Source organism: Clarias gariepinus, chromosome 23, assembly GCF_024256425.1.
Source record: "Clarias gariepinus isolate MV-2021 ecotype Netherlands chromosome 23, CGAR_prim_01v2, whole genome shotgun sequence".
Lineage (NCBI taxonomy): Eukaryota > Metazoa > Chordata > Actinopteri > Siluriformes > Clariidae > Clarias > Clarias gariepinus.
In genome coordinates, this window is record NC_071122.1 from 22,588,965 (window position 1) to 22,611,224 (window position 22,260).

Genomic DNA, 22,260 nt, shown 5'->3' on the forward strand with positions numbered 1-22,260 from the left:
CAGGGAAACTCGCATTTTAAGTAGCCACTGGTGTGATCACTGGAACAAGAAGAACCTGAAACAGTGATAGACTGGGGGACATACTGTTTTGACAGGGAAGTTTTAATCCTGTGCAGAATTTGAGATAATATTAATGTCATTGGTTATTTGTGGAGCAGCAGTGGCTGTATCGCACCTATAAGGGGTCGTCACCTGGTAGACCAGAGCCTGGATGCAGACTCAGCAAAGTAGTTTGCAGATGTATGCCTGCCAGCAACCCTGAATTGTCTTATTTCTGTGAATTAATTAAAAACGAGCCAGACATGGTAGTTGCTTATCTGGACCTTTGTTAGCTATTTGCAAAGGTGTAGCTAGACCATTTACAACAGTGTACTGAATTTAAATAGCACGTATTATACAAAATCCATGTTTTTGTCACGTTTAGACATTTAAGATGGGTCTCCAGTCTACATGTACCCACAAATAAACAACCAAAACATTTTTTTTTGTATTTTGGAATATTGGCCAGGGTTTAAACAAGCCAATTAGATTTTCTCTCTAATTTGACCTCATATAAGAAGTGCCCTTCCCTAGGTTGTTGCTTATGACTCAGCAGTAGCTCATTTCCATAAACACTGAAGTGGCTTGTTCGGAAGAGGAGTGAAACAGGGGGAGTTTAAGGTTAAAATGAATTGTCCGAGGGGTACATCTCAGCTGGATCCTTAACCTTGAATAGTTAGTAAAATATGGGAGCTTTTAATGACAAAATCGGGTAAACAAATTTGGTTTATCAATGGTGGTGGACTGATGTAATAGTTAACACGGTTTCCTTACACCTCTAGGACCAGGGATTAAAATCTTTGTGCATGTTTTCTCTGTGCTCGGTGGGTTTCCTCCAGGTACTCCAGGATTGTCCAGGTTTCTTACCCAAGTCCATGAAATGCTTCATCCGGGATGTTCTCCACCTTTCCCCCTGAGTTTCTTAGGAAAAGCTCCAGGCTTCAAACCCTACACAGGATAAGTGGTACAGAAAAATTAATATAAGAACCTATCAAGTAGTCTTATCATTAGCCAATGGTAACTAATAACGATCTCAAAAAATATTGCATGCAATGTTTGTTCCACTGTTTGTACAGTGTGGTTAGAAATAGTTCACAAAGCTGAACGTGCGTCTTACATTAGACACATGGACACTGCTTGCTATTGGAAATGAACTATTAAATTTTCCACTGATATTGATGTAGAAGTTTTGTTAATATTTAAGGTAGCCTATTACAGGAAGGTTTTTCACGTTGTCCCAATTCAGATCTTATGATACTGGTAGCCGCAATAAATATTAACACTGACGAGAATTTTAATAAAAAACAATTAATTAAATGAAAAATAATGATAAAAATAATAATAATACTGTAGAGGACACTATGCCATAGTGGTAAGCACTGTGGTTTTGCACTTAAAGGGTCGAGAGTTTGATTCCCGCCTCAGGTTTGCATGTGTTGCATCTTCTCTTTGTGTTTGGTGGGTTTTCTTCGGTTGCTCCGGTTTCTTCCCACAGTTTATTAGGGAAATTGCCGTGCCCCAAATTTCCCATAGCGGGTGAGTACGTGCATGTGTGCCATGCAATGAATTGGCAATCTGTCCAGGCTGTACCCCACCCAGTGCCCGAGGGCTCCTAGAGTCTAGACTTCACTTGACCCTGTATAGGATATGCTTTGTACTGTAAAAAATGAATGAGTGAGTAAATGAATAATAATAATAATCATAATAATATAAGAAGTGGTACAACTGGCGTAAATCTCCCACGGACGTTGCATGCACATCATTCCCGGTTGGACACAAATGACATGCGCACATCGCCTCTAGTTATGATTTTAACCAACGTTCCGAAATGACAGGAGTTTCTTGTATTGAAGTACGAAGCGAGAGAACTATTGAGAGTGAGAACCCAGGGGGAAAATACTGTTATTATCGCTTCCTCCCAGCAGACAAGCAAAACAACACTTGGGGAAAGGCAAAGAAAAAAGCAAAATGAAACCAGGCTGGCGCTACAAAAAAAAAAAAAAACAGCATGAAAGACGGAGAGAGTGAATAAAAATTTGAGAGACAGAAGGAGTGTCGATGTAAACATCTTTAACTGCAGCGTGGAGCAGCTAATTGGACGACACTTCTTTTAAGTCGCCCAGCGCGGCTCTTATAGAGAAAGAGCGAGAGCGAGAGCGAGAGAGAGACGCTTCAGGATCGGAGATTTGTTCCGTCTGGATGGAGCGCTAACGCTAATGGCGAGCACAATTTCCTGGAATGAGTGCTAATTGTATTCATTTACTGTACCTTTCCACAACATCCCGTCATATGCTAATGCTTCATACAATCATCTCTGACCAGCAAGCTTCGTAAAGATACTTTGGGTCAGAGAGGCGCTCTGGGTGTGACCGCGCCGCAGGGGCAGCCTTTTGTTGGAGCCCATTAGCTTGAAATTACAGTCATTTTGACACATTCAGACCAACAGATCTGTGCCATTAAATCCTTTGTGTACGAGCCTCAGTGTTTGCTGAGTCATGGTCATTATTTCATTACTCGCCTAGCTCCCAGACACAAGCACCGGTCAAGAGAGAACCTATTACCCAAAGTCTGGGATCGGAGTACGTGGGGACGCATAAAACCTGTTTTGTACTTCTGTGTTGTTTTTTTTCCCCCCCTCTCCCCTCTATTTCTCTTCCTCTTGTTTCTCCTTGTGACAAGACCTTGTTAACGGCTAGTCATACACAGGTAGCAATTTCCTCTGCAGGTCCCCGCTGGTCCTCGTTCCTTATACCACATCCCGCTGAGGGGAATGATAAATATTAGCCTCCGCCTTTTTCACAGCACTGTTTTATATATATATATATATATATATATATATATATATATATATTTTTTTTTTTTTTTTTTTTTTTTTCACCAGGACATTTTCCTGCTGCTCACAGCTAGCGCGTCTGAAGCTAGCTCTAGCGGGAAAGGTGCTCACAGAGTATCTGAACAGAAAGAGGACTGAGGACGCTTTCCTTTTAGTATTGCTAGCAATGCTAGCAGGCAAAAGCACCAGCTTCCTTTTGTAGATTTGGTTGAGGGGATGTCAAAGGGTTTCAATCTTTTGTGCTTTTTCAAAAGCTCAAGTGCTCTTTTTCTCTCTCTCGCCGTTCTCTTTCTTTTTCTCGCTCTCTCTCTTTCTTTCGCATGCACGCTCTCTCACACACACACACACACTACATATACACTCCAAAAATATACTCACTCCAAAATGTATACACAGCTGAACACGGACAGGGATTCAATCAGCTCGTCTGTCAAGATGAAGGTAGGTCGAGCAGACAGGGGGAGACGGCGATGACGTCCGCCTTGCCGTGTGCTTGCGTGTCTAAAATTACCCTATGTTTGTTTTCCAGTCAAATACATGACACAAAGTCTTTCCATTTTGCTGTGCAAGCATAACCAGACTACCAAAAAAAAACCAAGCAACTAAATCAACTGATGGGTGAATAAATAGCATTAAAAAGTCATATTGATTATTTTTGGTGGCACGGTGGCGCAGCGGTTGGCACTGTCGCCTTGCACCTCCAAGGTCCGTGTTCAATTCCCGGCTCGGGGTCTGTGTGCATGGAGCTTGCATGTTCTCCCCATGCTTGGTGGGTTTCCTCTGGGTGTTCTGGTTTCCTCCCACAATCCAAAGACATGCAGGTAAGGCTAACTACCACACCTAAATTGCTCGTAGTATGTTAATGCACCTGTGAATGTTGACCAGAGGTCCTACCACGATCGTAAAAATGGGAATAAATACAAAGGGTCACCAGTGGCCTCCAGTTGGACAACAGAGAGAGAAACAAAGTTTATTTTAGTACAAAACAGTCGTGGCTTGTTTGGGGTACTGCATTTGCTACAAGGCAAATAATAGTTAATAAGTAATTTAAGTCAATCCCACCCTAAGAAATTTTTTATACTTCTGTAGTTAAAATGTCATTGTTAAAAAATGTTTTAGTGGGTTAAACATTTCAATATTTATATTTTAGCTCAGAGGGGAAAAAAGCCTAATTAACTTAGCTAGCACCATTTATCCAAATTGCCATTAAATTGCTTGGGAAATGCCCTAAAATCTATTTCATAACGTTAGAAAATTTTAGCAGACACATTTCTTTTTAAGCCTGCTATACAGAATAATAAACACCACACCGACATGAAGTGTTAATTGGATAGCCTAAAGGCAAGCAACACATCCTGCGGCATTCCTGAAGGCTATGAGAAAAAGACATCTGAAATAATATCAGATAAAATCATGACTTCAGAAAGGCCGGAAAATAGAAGTTTTTCAAGCGGTTTAATTGTTGCATTTATTTAAAGGATGGTTTTATTTGTATAACAAGATTGAGTACACATTAAAAAAAACTTTAATAATTAAATTTGTGAGTCGTAATGAAATCGGTTAACCCACCCTGCAGATTGGTGATATGATTATGAAGTGTATCTTGACAGAACTGATCTCAGGATTGATTAATCATATCATCGCATTGGCTAGTTTTAGACTTTATCTGGGTTTACATGGACCTCAATATTTTATTAATAATCATAATAAATGGCCAATAGTAATTAATCATTTGACGTGTAAATGCTCAATTAGGTTTTTCTTTTATTGTTGAAATAAAAATATTGTTTCTGTGCATTTGTGCTCCACATGGGTGTAACTTTAGGAGATGTGACTAATTTCTGGTAGAGAAATGTTCCTTTCATACACTGGCTCCTTGTCTTTGGCAGAAGAAGGGGCTCTGATTGGCTCACATTTCACATGAAGTGATGCTCTTACCAATCATAGGTGAGACAGAATTCTTGTAACCAGTTATAGCAGGAAAGGCGGGATTTAGGTGGGAAAAGATTGCAAGCTTCTTTTTCTGTTATATTTTACGGCAGGTTCCACACTTCACAGTGGGAAGACTTTACAAAAATCAAAAAAGTTAACTTTTGATTAAATGGGCAATTTGGGAGCGGCAATTAATCTAATCTGCATGTCTGGTGATTGTAGGAGGAAACCAGAGCACCCGGGGAAAGCCCACCAAGCACAGGGAGAATGTGTGAATTGGACCCTTGACCCAGGAGGTGCAAGGTCGTAGTGCCACGTAGTGGACGTAGAGTATTAGTCCTGGTGTCCCTCTTCTGGTTGGAGATCTCGTCGCATGGATCCCCCGTGTGGTTTGCCTGGGATGCGTGTGGTGACTGGGGACGATTCCACTTTTCTACAAAAATGGTCCTGTCCTCGGCTGATGCAGACAGCTGTTTTCTGAGGACATGTGACTTCAGACGCTCAATAGGTTAGGACTGGAGTTTCCTACAGTCTACAGTACCTGAGCCTCCAATAACGACCTGGACTCAATTTTAACTTAAACACATCTTCTGTTATACTGAACTTCCAGTCTCACACAGTATGATGCAGATCAATCCCTGCTATCCGTTTCATCCAGATGAGTATGGGTTCCCTGTTGAGTCTGGTTCCTCTCAGGGTTTCTTCCTATTACCATCTCGGGGAGTTTTTTCTTGCCAATGTTGCCCTCGGCTTGCTCATCAGAGACAGTCTTATTATTTTGATTCATACACATTCACATTTCATACAAATTTAAATAATGTTTTGATTGTGTAAAGCTGCTTTGCAAAAATGTCAATTGTTAAAAGCGCTCTACAAATAAAATTGAATTGAATTGAGATTTAAAAAATATTGTCCATATAAACGTAGGCACTGTTATACATTTCACTCACACACTTTAAATCAGAAAAGGCTGTTGGATCCCTGATTAGTTAAACCAGGTGATTTGGGAGCTGGAAAAACACTAATATGTTCAGAAGGTGTGTGTGTGTGGGGGGGGATTCCTACAGGAACTTGGAATTTATGGGGTAATTTAAACCACATCTAGTGAGCTATATATCGAACCATGGATCGCAAGTTAAAAACCTTCCTTTGGTGGCGTCCTGTGGGATCGCAGTCATCAGGACATACATTTTGTATCAGTCTTGTCTCAAGGATCGTATCTGTATGTGTATTTAGAAGTATTTACACTAAAAGTAAAGCATTTTAGGCTTCAGAAAATGTAAAGTGGGACATTTAATATTGACCTTGTGTATTCTCACCTGTGTATTCATTAGTGATTTCTTCTACTTGTTTGCATTTGACCATTATATATGGGATTTAAAGCTATTTGTAAAGTGCCAAAAAAAGAAAAATGTGTGACATGTACATTGTAGATGTCCCACTTTTACCCATGTTTGCCCAATGTAAGACACTTAAACTAGAATCTAGAGTTTAAAGACTATGTAGAACCCAAATACTAAAACACTTTAAAACTACATATACTGTATCACAAAGGGCATGCAGAACCCTTTATGACAATGTAGGACTCTAAAACTAGAATTCTTTAAGACTGCAGTCATCAGGACACAAATCTTGTTTCGGTTTTGTTTTAACCAGACACCCTGGGGTCTACAGTATGTGTATTCATTTAGATCACATTTTATGTTTAATTCCTAATTACCTAATATATTTTGGCACAAATAAATTTAAAATGTTTTTTGTTAAAATTAAATTGCCACATCGCGACTGTATGTATGCTTTACAGTAGGTGCACGATGTTCACAGCTGCATGAGCTGAAATGTTTCAGAGATGTGATTTGAGGTCACAGAGCAGATACTGGGGTGGCAAGGCTTATTTTGGTGGCACGATGTTTCCTCCCACTGTCTAAAGACATGCAGCTTACTCAGGCTAAATGGCGTTCCCAAATTGCCCGTAGTGTGCGAATGTTGACCGGAGGTTCTAACACGGTTGTAAAAATAGGAATAAACAAAATGATAATCACCATGGGCCTCCGCGGTTTCTAGTTGGACTACAGAGAATTCTAGATGGATGGATGGAAGACTTAGTTCATTTACAGCATTTGGCACATGCCGTTATCCAGAGCGACTTTCATTTTGATCTTTTTATACATCTAAGCAGTTTGAAGGTCAAGGGTTCAACGATGGCAATTTGGTGGTTGTGGGGTTTAAACTTGAGACCTTCCAACCCATGGTCGAAATGAGGTGTGAGCTGTCACCCCAACACATTTGTCCATCATGGACCCCTGGATCCTTTACTGTGTGCATCTAGTAAGATGAAATAATATGTTCTTTCCAGTGTGAATATCTTCTTATATCTACTTTCATTTTAAGACATACCCATGCGCGCGCTCTCTCTCTCTCTCTCTCTCACTCACACTCTCTCTCTCTCTCTCTCTCTCTCTCTCTTTTAGAGCAGTGCAAAGAAAGAGTCTCACACACTCTGCGCGCCTTCTCAGTGCACAAGACCGGTGGAGAGCGCAGGAGCAGTGGCAGCAGACAGAGAAAGAGAGAGAGAGAGAGAGAGAGATAAAGAGAGAGAGCGAGAGATAAAGAGAGAGAGAGAGAGAGAGCTGGTTCTTGCCTGGGCACGATGTAACGGTTTCAATATCAGCTCTGCAAACTTCTCCATCACGCGTCTCCAGGCGCCTCCGAATATAACAGAGACCAGAGGAGACGGAGCGGAGACGCGGACTTTCCCTTTGATCTCTTTTCCTCTCTTTGATCGCTCGGTTTCAATGTGACATGAGGAGTGCACCGCGCGCGAGCCCCCGAGTCCCGGCGCCAGACGGAGCTCAGTGATCCTCTCTCTCAGTGATCCTCTCTCCGTCTCTCTCCGTCTCGCGCGCCGCCGGTCCGACCGGGAGGGAAAGCCGCGCGCACGTGCATGCTGCGGGTGTGATTTACCGCGGGCGCGCGCTCCAACGCAGCCGACACGAGCATGGGCGGATTTATCTGAGGATCTGTGTGTGTTCTGTACAACATTTATAAAAATTATTATTATTATTTTTTTTATTATTATTACTATTTTTTTTTTGGATGACGGAAAAGAAGTGATAGAACAGGTAAGGTTCTGCAATGGCACATAAAGACAAAAAACAAACAAATAAACAAACAAACAGATGTCACACAGATTAATTGGCAGACCTTCTGAGTTTAATTGGGATGATCATTCTGTGTTTTCGGCTTCTCCAGTTTGTTGGACATGACATTTTTCCCCCATCTTCACTGTTTATATCATTGTGTAAATGAGCACTGATGGGTATATAATTCTTTTGCCAAACTTCTTCCTCTTCAATTATTTATTTATTTGTTTATTTATGAATAGAGAGAAACAGTCAGTAGAAATTCCAACGTACACCACAGTCGAGTCCACGTCTCAGGCGATTTCGATGCATCCTTGACTTTGTCCCTGTTGGTGAATCCTTTAAGACCATGATGAACCCCTGGACTATCTCCTCCTGAGACCCGGACTCTACTCTTGTGTTTATTGCCTATACGTTCAATTAATGCCTTCAACCAGGATGAAGTCTGGCAAAAGAACTAGACCTAACAGTCCTCATGTAAGAGATGGTGCAACGTTGACGATGAAGTTGGGACAAAATGTTATGTCTTCATATGAGGACATTCAGGGCTCAAGAGGATATTTAATCTTTTTAAAACATTATACATAAATACAAAGTAGAATCTCTTTGCATAAACACTAGGATGCTTTAGGACATTAAAGAACCCAAATACCATATGGAACCCTGTAGAAGACAATGTAGTCACCAAAGACGGTGTAGAATACTTTAAGGCTGTGTAGAACCCATTTAAGATTAGACAGAACCCCTGTTACCATGTAGAATTATTTAAGACTGTGTAAAACACTAAAACTAAAGTGTTGAACCCTTAAAAATTAGGGTGAATATTGGCAAAGTGGGACACTTCATACAGTATTGATCCAATGTATCATCACCTGTGTATCCATGAGTGATTATTTTATTTAATTTTTTTGCATTTGATCATTATAAATTAGACTTGGTAAAGTGACAAAAAATTAATTAAATGGGCAACAAAACATGCCCCACTTTTACCAATATTCACTCTGTGTAAAACCCCTTTATCATTTAACACTACATACTGTAGAACCCAAAGGACATAAAGACATGTAGAACCCTTTACACCTGTTTAGAACCCTAAAAGTAGAATTCCTTAAAACTGACTAAAACCCTACAACTAGAATACTTTAATATTATTTAAAACATAAATATTATGTAGAACATGTTAAGACTCTATATGTACAGAGTCAGCTAAAAAAAATGATGTACACACACACTTTAGGGAAAGTAAAACTTAATATTATATTAGGCTTATATATGGGTAGGGTTTTAGTCAGTCTTAAGGAATTCTACTTTTAGGGTCCTAATATATAAAATATTTTAATAATAAAGTTATTATATGATAATATAATAATACGGTAATATTATTAATGTTATATTATTATACATCATACTGTTTTTTAAGGCCATGCGGAATCTGGTTTTCGAATGGTATAGCTTTACAAAGAAAAATTGTAGAGATTGTTAAAAATAAAAAAAAAGACTATAGAAATAGGAACTCTGGAAACTCTGGAAAAATAAACTAAAAGATCCTTATTGTGGGTATAAAAAGATTTAAAGATCAACCCTATGTGATAAGACACTACCATACACAAAGTTTATGTTTAAAATAAAATAAAATAAAATAAAATAGCAGTAGTAGAACCTCCTTAGAAAAAAAAATTAAATGGTGTGGGAGTGTCCCTATGCAATTAAAAGAAAGAAAAAAAAATCTATTATAGGTACACAGTAAAATTCCCAGTGTCGGATTAACACCCAGAGTGCTGAATGAACACCCAGAGTGATGAATTAACACCCTGCAGTGTTTATACACGTCCAGCTGGTCTCATGTGAGCACTGAGAGTGTTAAATCAACACTGGGATTGTTATTGTGTAGACTGTATTTATTTTTAACCTAAAAGTTAAGAGTATAGACCTACTTAGGAATTAAGAACACGACATTTTGGGGATTAATACTGATGAAAGCTCTCATGCTTGAAGTTTCTCATGCACACCTGTGCATGCTCTGTACGCAATTAGCACATTAACACTACATATACTGTAGCCGGGGCTTTTTGCATTCATTGTCTTGTGCACAGTATTAAACGTTCCTGTTTCTGTGTGTGTGTGTGTGTGTGTGTGTGTGTGTGTTTTCAGAGAGAGAAAGAGAGAGAGAGAGAGAAAAAGAGAAATAGGCATCCAGTGCACGTGGTGTCTGCATGTACAGTTAAAAAAAAAAAAATCCAGAAGTGGTTAGTATGGTGCGTGTGGTGAGATGAGATGTGATGAGATGAGATGAGCAATGCACCGAAGCAAGCGAGAGCTGTGTTTATTCATTAAATTGACCAAACAGTCCACAGATTTAGACAAATGAAAGGCTTTTAAATAATTTTAGCCGCCATCGTGTTTAATAACACAATAGAAAACAAGCAAATTCTCTAGGAAATCATGCAGAAACATGACAGCGAGAGAATAACACGACTTATTCAGCTCAGCTGAGTGTAATTAATTTATTATTGACCCAAATTTTAAGGCATAACTGCATTGTTCCTTTAATATTTTTTTCTTTTTATTATTATTATTATTATTATTATGCATAAATTTAACTGTTACTGTACCATAAACATAGTTTAGGTTTTATCTTTGTTTACTGTTGCTCTGAAGGAGGCGGGGGGGGGGGGGGGGGGGGTAGAAAAAGCAAAGTGTTTGTGTATTTATTTATTTCCTCCCTCAGGCGGTTATGAAATGGCGGTTTGCCAGAGAGAAAGTGTTAGAAGAAGCGGTTCACATTTCTACAAACCCTGGAGGATTAACCGGGATTTATTGCAGGAGCAGAGGATTTCAATACCGTGCTAATAAACATTTCCTACATTGTTGAATATTCATGAGCTCATATTCCAGCATTGTGTCCCCAATCAGTCAAATCATATACCACTAACACACTCTACACATTACTCCATTATGTCTGCTTTTTAGTAACTCAATACCCTCGAAAAGGCTTAAAACATCACAGAATCTGGGTTAGTTCAGAAACCCAGGTTTCCGGATTAACCCAGGACCGGTTGTCATGGTTACCGTCAGCGCCATACAGTAAACACGGACCAGTTTGAAGGATAAGCGTCTCGAGCATGTGTCCTTCATGAGCATTTCTGTGAATTTAAAGGGTCACGTCGATCTGCCGAACATCACAATGATGGATTTATTAATGCGCGATACATCAGGGTTTTAACGGTTTATTGCTGTGGGATTAATGCTGAAGAGTTTCCAAGTTAGTTCACTTTCTCCATTTCTCTCTCTCTAAATAAAAAACAAGCTTGTGATTGTAGTGTGAATGAAGTTCACTTCATTTTCATCACTCAAGTTAGCATTTATCTGGTTTACTGTGATAAACAATATATTTATTTACAAAACAAATATATTGCATATCACTGATACACTAATATTTCATTACTTTGATTATGTTTCAAAAGCCTTATGCAGTGTCGCATGTATTTATTTTTGCCCAACTCCTTGTCTGAGAGTCGAACCGTTCCATGAAGTATTCTGCAGGACATCTAAAAGACCCCAAGGCTCGGTCTTGTACACTTTGAGTCCTGGAATATGTCCGTGACATGTGACAACCTGGTCATTCAGTACATTCAGGTCGTCAGCTGACTTCATTTTTTGGCAAATTACGGTGCTAACAGCTAAAGCAACCATCAGATCATACAGTAACACTGCTTTAAGTGGCTCGGGCTCTTCCCTTATTTTTTTCCCCAATACAACTTCATAAAACGTTACAACAGTTCATGATGGAAAAATCGAGCACGCTAATCAACCCTGTTCATAACTTAATTCCACTCAATTCAGCCTTCGCCTCAGTTGTTTTCTTTGCCCGATCCAGGACAATAATTCGCACCTTCTGAAACACGGTGACATTTTTTCCCTGCATGACCATGGGGTCCGTCATCCCACCTGGTGGTTTAAGAGATAAGAAGCGACTCACTGCGTCAGTTCGGGATAAAAGAATTTCAGTCGCAGCAGAAACGTATTAACGGCTGCAGTAATTATTCAATCAAAGGCTCTAAATCGAGCCATTGTTGAGGAATGTTGTGCGTCCACCGTCCAGGTCCCTGCATATGAGCTGTTACTATAGAAACAATAACTTATTAGAACGAGTGCATTAATAACAACCTGTCACTCGCGTTCCAGCAGGAGCCACTTTCCGACCTGTGCTGTTGTGCGGAAATATGGCACACTTTCTATTCATCCCTTACTGCGGTAACATTTTAATTGATGGAAATTGTCATTAAATGTGTAATTGTCATGGCATTTTCTAGATTTTCAGATTGTATAACCGGTAACATACATTTCACACTAACTTCGAACTGGCTCTTTTAAATTGATGCTTCTCACTCGAGTTGCAGTCCGACAAGCGAATGCGTGAGAAGTCCAGCGAAAGGTCTTTGTTCTGCTGAACCTCTACATGGGGTGTGTAACTCGCGCGCAGTTTCCGATTAGCGCTTACGTATCACACCCTGAGGTTTGAATATTGACCTGCAATTTCAGAGTGTGTTCTAAACATAACTCTGATGCACCATATCGATTTATTACAATGCTCATATATTAAAAATAAAATAAACAAACAAATAAATAAATAAACCTGATAAAGGATTTTTAAAGGTTGCTGCTCGTACTGATTCCTTTTTCTTGGGTCCTGATGCCATGAGACGAACCGAGCTGTAAAAAATAACCGAGCATTCTTCTAGACTGAACTCCTGAGGTTAAAACATTCGTCGTAAATTAAGCCGTCTGACTTCGTTTCAGGAACTAAAACAGTATATAGATTGCTTGTGGAAATTGGGAAATTCAATCCCGTCAAAGCCGTGTTATGGTGTTTACCTCGCTGTTCACCGACCTCTAAGGTTTTGCAAAATCTAATATTCCTCCCCAGTGTCAATAATAAAGTTAAGCCTAATAAACCCGCTTGTCTGAAAGAGTTCACCTCTTGACTCCGGAACCATGTTTTAGAAGATTTAGACTCGTTTCCAGCGCGCGGAACGGCACTCAGTTCAGGTTCTAATCAATACCCTGCTGTTACCTGTAAACAGGCCTAAATAAATACAGGCACCCGAGCCGGCGGGGATCGACAAAGCGACGTTCTGTAATAATATAGCCAGAAATGAATGATTAGAAAGCAAATTGAGTGAGGTTACTATCGTAACGATAAAGTTAATTCGGTTTTCTGTCACCAGAGACAAGACGGAATGAAACCTGGCCTTTTGAAAATCTCGTTAATTCCTGATAAATCTTGTTTCTTGTCTCTAAACATCTTGTGATTTATGACCGCTGCAATGAAAAAAAGCTTAAGATTACTGTAAGACCCTGCGTAATCTGTGTTCCGTGCCACATTATGAAAGAAAAAAGCATCCTTCGAACCATTTGTTATATCTGCGTAAGCTCCAGTATGTGCTGTTCTTCATACCAGATGTGTTGTCTCTTTGCAGTCTGTCTCCTGCCATGTCGTGGTTCCTGTGTCTGTGGATAGCTCTTAGCTGCCTCGTGCTCTGCCAGGCCACGCTGTACGAGACCATCGAGCAGCACCACGTGCCTCGCCCTGGCCGTAACGCCATCCAGATCCTCGGTGAGTCACCCTCCTCCCTCCTCCCCGCGCTCGACGCTCTCGGTCCCCGCGCTGACCCCTTCCCGTCTGCGTCCATCTTTTCTCCCTCTTTATGTTGTCTGTACGGCCTTTCTCAATGAGCCTCGCTCTGAGCTCCGCTTAAATGCCTCCCTGCTGAGCAAATCAGCAGCCCGGTTTGAGGTGTCGTTTAGAAGCTCCTGTGTCGTTTTCTCCGTTACAGAGACGACACCTGTGGTGGGAAATGGGCTAGACGCGTACACCTTTGCCTTTCCTGGTCTGCCGCTTGCATCGCTGATGTTTTTCTAAAGGTAGCCAGGCATCTGAAACACCTGGGAATTCATCGTCTAGTTGACCATTCATGGAAAACATCTGGAAAATTTGAAAATGGATACCGTGTTCTGGGAATATTAGTGATTAGTGAGCTATTAAATTGCTAAGTTGCTAAAGCTGGGGATGAAACAACGTGCTAAAATGTCAGAATGCATTAAAAATGCAAATGTTTCTGGTATTTTTAAACACCCTGCTTCCGAGGCCTAACTGTTGATAGAGCTGTTGCTCGCTGTTTATAACAATATATATATATATATATATATATATATATATATATGTGTGTGTGTGTGTGTGTGTGTGTGTGTATGTATCCTAGCCTTATTCCATATATAGCCTTCGAACAAACTTGTGCGGCGTACAGTAATCAACAGTCTTTCCTGGCTGTGTTATTTATTATTACTCAGCCTTAACGACATTCTTGCGCTCACGTCAGCCTGCGGTGACGGGTCCAGATGTGTGTCATTTGCTCTGAATCAATAAGCAATGTACTGTTCCGTTACGTAAATGAAGATGTATGCCACTCTTCGTGTAAGGCGTGAGTCATTCTAGCGTGACCTTGTGCGACTGAAAGCTGTCATGTATGAAATTGATGACAAATGTCTTAGAAGAATCTGATTGCGTGGGTGTTGGTTTAAAAAAAAAAAAAGTGTGGTGGATGTTGGAATTTTTACATGTTATTTAAATAAAGTGACATTTCAGTGATACCAGCAGAATGTGATGCCCGATTCGTGCAACGAGACTGGGCAGTAATACTGCACAACACAACACACCACATTACATTACAATATGCTTAATTATGATATGGCATCAAATACAAATACTGATCTTTTAATAAGGTAAAATATGATGTGTTTTAATATGGTACAATGAGATACAGTGCAATAATTCAGCTTGATTTTATTTGACTCGGTGTGGTATAACATGTTACAGCCAGGTACAGTATGTAACTGTATGCGTATTTATATCTGTACCAGTTCAGTGTCTATTGTGTCTGAGTGAATACGGTGTAGATTTAACAAGTGCAAATTAAAGGAACAGGCAGCACATCACTGAGGATTTGTCTTGTAACAAACGGTTCAAATATCACTTTTGAGATATGGAAGTTTGAAAAGGCAGAATTTCATAATTTCTGACTTCGACAGATAAAGTCACTGTCTTTGTTTTGTATCTTGTTAGCAACATGCTAATGCAGCTAATGCGACTGGGTTATGTATATTTTCTTTCTTAAACAGCAAAATGTACAGTATAGTCAGTGCTAAGTGTTGATAAATCTGAAGCCAATACCTTTATGTCATATATCTCATTTAAAAGTAAGAAGATTTACTTGTGATGTGTGCAGACCTGACGTAAACAGGGCAAAGACACTCATTTGGGAATAAAACATGAAACGGTATAATATGATAAGATGTGTTACAATACGATGTGCTTACACAAACAAAATGGAATGCTTATGATATCTTACAAAACAATAAGGTATGAAATATTACTGTACAATACAAAATGTATTGTATGTTACAATACATTATGATACATGAAAATGCAATATGATCTAATGTTTAATAGTACTGCATGGTATGACCGTATATGGTTTGTCGTACATGATATGATACAGTACAGTGTGATATGATATGTGACATGCAATACAGTTCTATATGGCAGAATAGAGTTGAATATGGTATATTATGGTGCTATATGGTACAATATTCAATTCAACTCAATTTTATTTGTGTAGCATTTTACACAATCATAAGAATTTTGGAAGTTTGCATAAAATATGAATGTGTATGAATTATAATCAGAATACAGTACAATACAGTTCTATATGGTATAATAGATATGTACATGGTATATTATTGCACTATAAGGTACAATTTGGTGCTACACGGTATTATACAGTAGCTGTATGATTCAACACAATACGTTATGCTCCAGTACGGTGCTATACAATACAGTACAATACGGTACACTATGATGCTATATGGTACAGTACAGCACCATATGGTACAATAGAGTTCTATATGGTAGAATATGTTGCTATTTGGTACTGTATAATATAGTAACTGCTACAATATATGTTGCATATGCTACAATACAGTGCTATATGGTACAGTACAATATGGTACAATCCGGTGCTAGGTGGGACAACACAGTATTATATGGTCCAATAGATTTCTACAGTATATGGTATAATATGGTGCTAAATGGTGCAATATGGTACAAGTCAGTGCTATATTGTACATTATGGTGCCATATGGTACAATACTGTAATTATATGGTACTATACAGCAGTCATATGGTACAATACTGTAATTATATGGTACTATACAGCAGTCATATGGTACAATACTGTAATTATATGGTACTATACAGCAGTCATATGGTACAATACTGTAATTATATGGTACTATACAGCAGTCATATGGTACAATACAGTATTATATGGTACTGTCCACTACAATGCTATATGGTGTAATATGTTGTTATATGGTACAGTACAGTGCTATATGGTACCTTATGGTGCTATATGGTACAATGCAGTATTATGGTGGCTTAGTGGTTAGCACTGTTACCTTGCACCTCCAGGTCCTGGGTTTGATTCCCATCTCGGGGTCTGTGTGCATGGAGTTTGCATGTTCTCCCAGTGCTTGGTAGGTTTCTTCCAGGTTCTCCGGTTTCCTCCGACAGCCCAAAGACATGCGGATTATGCTAATTGGCGTTCCCAAATTGCCCGTAGTGTATGAATGTGTGTGTGAATGTTGACCGGAGATCCTACCACGGTTGTACAAATGGGAATAAATACAATGCTCACCATTGGCCTCCACGGTTCCTAGTTGGTTCCTAGATGGATGGATGGAGAATACAGTATAATATGGTACACTACAATGCTATATGGTACAATACTGTAATTATATGGTACAATCCAGTACTATTAGACACAATAAAGTGATATATGGTACAATAGAGTTCTATATGGGTCAATATGGTGCCATATGGTCCAGTAAAACACAATTAAATACAATCTCACACTACAGGACACTAATGTTAACACACCTAAATCTGTTAATAATACATAGTCGGTCCGTGACATACAGTATCTGTTCAGTTACATACTGACTTTATCCTCAGTGTGTACGAGCAAGTGATAGATTCAGAGGTGTGTCTGAGAACCAGCGCTGTATCACAGTACAGTCAATATTACAAACTGATAATGGAGTGTGGTCTAGACCAAACATAAATCAGTTCATGAGGGAGCGAGTGTTATAATCACTAATTATGCTGTTGATAATTAAGCCAATGAAAGTGTTGTGATATTAAAACAAAAAAAAAAAGTGGAGTCAGGAGGTAAGTGGTGCGGCACTTGAGTGTAGTGTTTCTGTCGGAGGTTTGTTATGGAGAAGGGTGTTACAGTGTTATGGAGGAAAAATTTAATGAAATTATTTTGAAGATCATTTTGTGAATAATTGACCAAGGTTCAGTCTGTGAGCTGTTGTCTTGAACTGTATTGTACTGAGCTTGTTAAACTGCGCTGCAGCCGCTGTCAATCATCATACCCTCTGACACATACACAAGTAGGAACTAGAAGTTTTTTCTATTAATTATAATTAAATTGTAGTTAATGATATCTTTATGTACACTTTCTGCTTTACATGCCCCCGATCCATCGGTCAGACTGAAAATCCGATCCTGTAGTTACCGAACACTTTTTAATAGTTACTCAGTGAAATGTTTTAAGATGTACAATGAGCTGGCTGATTATGGGTTTAACCGCAAACAAATTCACACAGACGAGTCTGATTAAGCTTAGGTTTTGCATTTAAGTCTGATTAGGCACGATTTTTAAACTGATGAAGCTGAAAGTTTTTATGGTACTGTATATGCCGTGGCTTTTATTGAATAGACTTGATTACACGCACAACTGAAGATATCTGAGGTAGGGCAGGACAATAATAAACGACCATCATGTTATTTGTTTGTTTATGTTTTTTAATAAACTACTTTTGAAGACATCAATTATTGAAAACTTTTAAATCACAGTTATTAACAATCAATCAATAAATCACTCAGTCAATCAATCAATCACTCAGTCAGTCAATCAATCAATCAATCAATCAATCAATCAATCAATCAGCTTCCTAAGGGCCAATATAGGGAGACTGAGGAGGAGATTCTTCCCGCAGGCGATATGGTCTCTTGATCAGTACACCACACAGGACTAAACCATTTTGCACATACACTCCTATGGACATTTGTCTTTTTGCACTCATTCTGGACATTTATGGACACTTATGGACACACTTACACATTTCTATTTTATTTCTTTGCCCATTGCACAAAAGTCACTTTCAACAAGACACTTTTTTTTTGACTCAATAATACTAAAGTTTTTATATTTATCTATATTTGTACAGAAATAATCTCTTCTCCATAATTGTACGGCTAGGTTTTCCTATATATTTCTTATATTGTATATTTCGTCTTATTTTTTATAGATATATTTTTCTTACCTTAGCTAAATTTATTTTTTATATTTTACTTCTTTTTTTTATTCATGTTTATTTCCCATTAATAATCTTTAATTCTTAAGGTCATTTAAGCATTTCACTCCAATACTGTGTATGACTGTGTATGTGACAAATAAAATATTTATTAGAATTTTTAATAAGGTGCTATAAGGTGCTGTATAAATAAATCAAAATGTACCAAAGCTGGACCAAAAAAAAGACCATAACATGGCAATAAGATAGCAATAAAAATACAAAACAAAATAAAACATGTACAATTATAAAATTGCAATAAAAACACATAAAATCATAAAATATCAAAAGACATTCTAAATAAGTAAGTCTTATGTTTGGCTTTAAACAGAGGCGGGTCAGTTAACAAGTTTAACCTTATCTTAAATAATAAGTCCCCTACATACGAACATTTGAGTTATAAAATGTCGAAGATATGAACATACTGTATGTTCGTGAATGTTCAATCACAGAAGTTAGATCACATGTCCAGCATACATTGTCACGTGCATGCAGCATGCTCAGTCTTTTAACATGAATTGTTCGACCATCAGCACGGATCTAAAGAACACTCTACTGTAATATACTGTGTATAGCCAAGTGTGTTGGCATCCTAGTACCTAGACAATGTTTGTTGGACTTACGAACAAACTGGACTTACGGAATGGAACTCGTTCGTATGTAGGGGACTTATTGTAACTCATATGGTTCCAGATATTATAAGGTGAAACACGGAATTACACATAAAAACGTGTGTGTGTGTGTGTGTGTGTGCATTTATTAATAAGAGTGAGAGAGATTGAGCATCTGAGAATCGGTTCGGTCTCACACACACTCATCAGTCGCCTCTCATGTTTCCTCAGCAGATGCACTGAAGAGAACAAAATTCAGCCAAATTATTGTGTTTGTGTGCAAGCATGTGTGTGTGTGTTTGTGTTTGTGTGTGTGTGTGCATGCTCGCATGTGGCTCCAGGCTACACTTCACTCCATCAGTATGCTACGAATGCCAGTTGCTTTGATCACACAGACTCTGGTGGAAATGACAATTATGTTCCTCGTCAGATATCTCGGTGAGTGTTTAAGCCGAGCTGGGGTTTGAGCGCGGGGGGTCAGAAAGGCACAGAACCCGAGAGGTGCTTCTCTAATCGGGGGGAAAAACAGCGCTTCGAGTGCAGCGTGTCACACTTTTAATGGAGTCCCGGAAGCGTACCTTCAGTGACTCAGAGCAAAGCAGAGTGGTTTACTGGCAGGGGCAATGAGTCGGTGTTTTCTTCTTAAAATATTTATATCAGCTTCTTATGTATGTCATGTTTGAAAATGTCATTTAAAGTGGTGGCACATGACCGCAAGGAGGAGGAGAGCAATAATAGTTAATAAGATAAAGGACGAAAAGCAACAACAGAAACCCTCAGAAAGCTCATTAATTAACAGGCACTGTTTGCTTTCACTGCTTTACCTCGTACCTGGAGTTTCTTGTGTCTTATTACAGTTTAAGTACTTTTAGTTCTACAGAGCAAAAGACAAAAAAAAAAAAAACACAGAAGAGCAATTAAATAAAAATATTACACGTACCCTGCTGAAGGAACATAATTTTTTATTTAGGGACTTATTGCAGAGCCAGTTTTCTAATAGGATTATTAGTGCACTTGGTGGCTTTATTCTTAAACTAACTCCTTTTTTTATCCAAAATGCAGTATTGGTGCTGATTTTATTGTATTTTTTAATGTTATACATATAACACAGAAAGTACACAGCCAAAGAAGCTACTTCTGAAGTTTATGCGGCATGGAAGTGAAAAAAATGCCTATTTTTCAGCGTTATACTGTCAAACTATAATAATTTCAAATGCTAATTATTCATATTTTTTATGTATTGATATTTAAAATGGTTTAAGCTTCTAGAAACATATGACCTGTAAAAAGTGTTGCTTAAATTAAAGGATTCTGTGTAAAAATTTCTGGATTTTTTTTCCCCAAAAAATCTGTAGTGTCCGTAACCAATGTCAAATTCATGTTGCAGTATCTTAGCATTTTTAAATAATACACTTTTTCATGTGAAATCTAAATCAACCAAGTCTCATCTGAACAACAGTTAATTAATAAAATCCTTAAAAGATTCGAATTCAAAAAAGGACACTACAGACATAAAAGAGCATGAAATTGTATTCAGAAAATGTGTTTCTTTTTATATGCTAAAAATATTAATGTGTATTCACACTGTATTTACAAAAAAATGGGAGGTAAAAAGCATTAGGTATTGGTGCTAATCTGAAGATGCACTTTTTCACCTACGTGAGACACTTTTTTAGCACTGATACATTGTTTTGGCTGTATATTTGTCTATTTCTTAATATAAGATCATGAATCTAATGATTAAAATAAAAATAAAAAATGCAGCATACAAAAACTACCAATTTACTGAATTAAAAAGAATCAGGCTGTGAGAGTTTGAGCGAGAGGGAAATAAAAAAGCGAAGGGTTAAGAAAAAAGTATAGGTTAAAAAAAAAAACTTTTCATCTGGCCCGGAAGAGCTCGATGCTAAAGATGTACAGCGAAGAGCGTGACCTACAGAAAGTGTCTGGTGAATTATGCATGCGGTCGGTTTAAACAGTAAAGAGAAATCATCACAGAGAGAGAGAGAGAGAGCACAGAGATCCTGTCACATGTAAAGAACACTTTTCTAGTGAACGTGTGTAGATGGCATTATATAAATACATACAGCTTCCCACTCTCTCTCTCTCTCTCTCTCTCTCTCACGTACAGTACACGTGCATCGCTTGCCAGATGTACTGTATGAGAGCTTTTCTTCTTTCCTCTCGAGTAAATTAGAGTCGAGTTTAATGTCTTTCATAGACAGCAAACCCTTAAGCCAAGAGCTACGCTCGCAACCACAGTCTGCTCTCCAAAACAGCCATCACAATAACACACTCCTATACATGCAGTGCTAATCGAATGAGCAGCTTTCCTCAAAAGCTTTGAGGTTTTCCAAGCGATGTATGTAACGGATTTGTTATGAAATGAATGGCGGCGCGCTGTTTAACCGTAACGATTAAGATGATGAAACTGGATCCCGGCTGGTCTTCGGCGTTCGCTCTAACCCAGGAAATGTTAAAGAGACAAACGGGAGTGTGTTACAGCGTGTTACATCAGACTCGGTGATGAAGCGCATGTCATAATAAATATTTAGTGTAATCTATAAAGTACCTGTCTCAGGCTGAGGGTGTTTTACAGAAATCCACAGGCTCAAACATGTTCTTAAATCTGCTTGGTCTTTAAGTATTGATTAATTTTCTATAACAACAAGGTTTAAGTGAATATGTGTGTTTAAATACAGTACGCTCCGGTCTTTACACTAATGACTAATTCCCAGTAAGACGCTTTATACAAACTATTGTAATGAAAGTAATATGCTGCGTTTTAATAAAAGAAACTCTGTGTGTAATACGTGATAAGGTGAAGTCCTCTGTAAAGACACGGGTTTAGGAAATGAGTCTCCAGTCTAGGTGCATTGTACGCTGTAGGTTTTGTTAAACATTGTTTAAAGTTGCGATAACAAAGGTTTCATGGATGTTGCACAACTTTAAATGTAGCTACAAACACATGAAATGGCAAATTCCTGCGGTATAAAAGGAATAAAACACTTCCAGACGTGCATTCATAGTGTAGTAGCGATGTACTGTACAGCAGGTAAATAAAAGTACAGTAACTCTGATTCTCATTAACTTGCATCACCCTGTTGTTGATCATTTTTCCTACAACTGCTTGTGCTAAAGTTGTGCCTTAGCTTAAAAAATAAAAAAACTACAATATTTTGTGAAATTTACCTTTTAGGGCTTTTTTTTTTTTTTTTAC

General features: G+C 38.5%; 1 protein-coding gene across 5 annotated transcripts in view; it reads left to right on the top strand.

Annotated features, from left to right (window-relative positions):
- Positions 1-7,433: 7,433 nt before the first annotated feature.
- LOC128511507 (chemokine-like protein TAFA-1) overlaps positions 7,434-22,260 on the top strand; it is a 178,581-nt gene continuing 163,754 nt past the window's right edge. For all 5 annotated transcript variants that reach the window (XM_053484391.1, XM_053484393.1, XM_053484392.1 and 2 more), the window contains exons 1-2: positions 7,434-7,926; positions 13,428-13,564. In XM_053484391.1, coding sequence (XP_053340366.1) covers positions 13,441-13,564 — 124 coding nt within the window. In that variant the 5' untranslated portion in view covers positions 7,434-7,926; positions 13,428-13,440. The remainder of the gene's footprint in view (positions 7,927-13,427; positions 13,565-22,260) is intronic.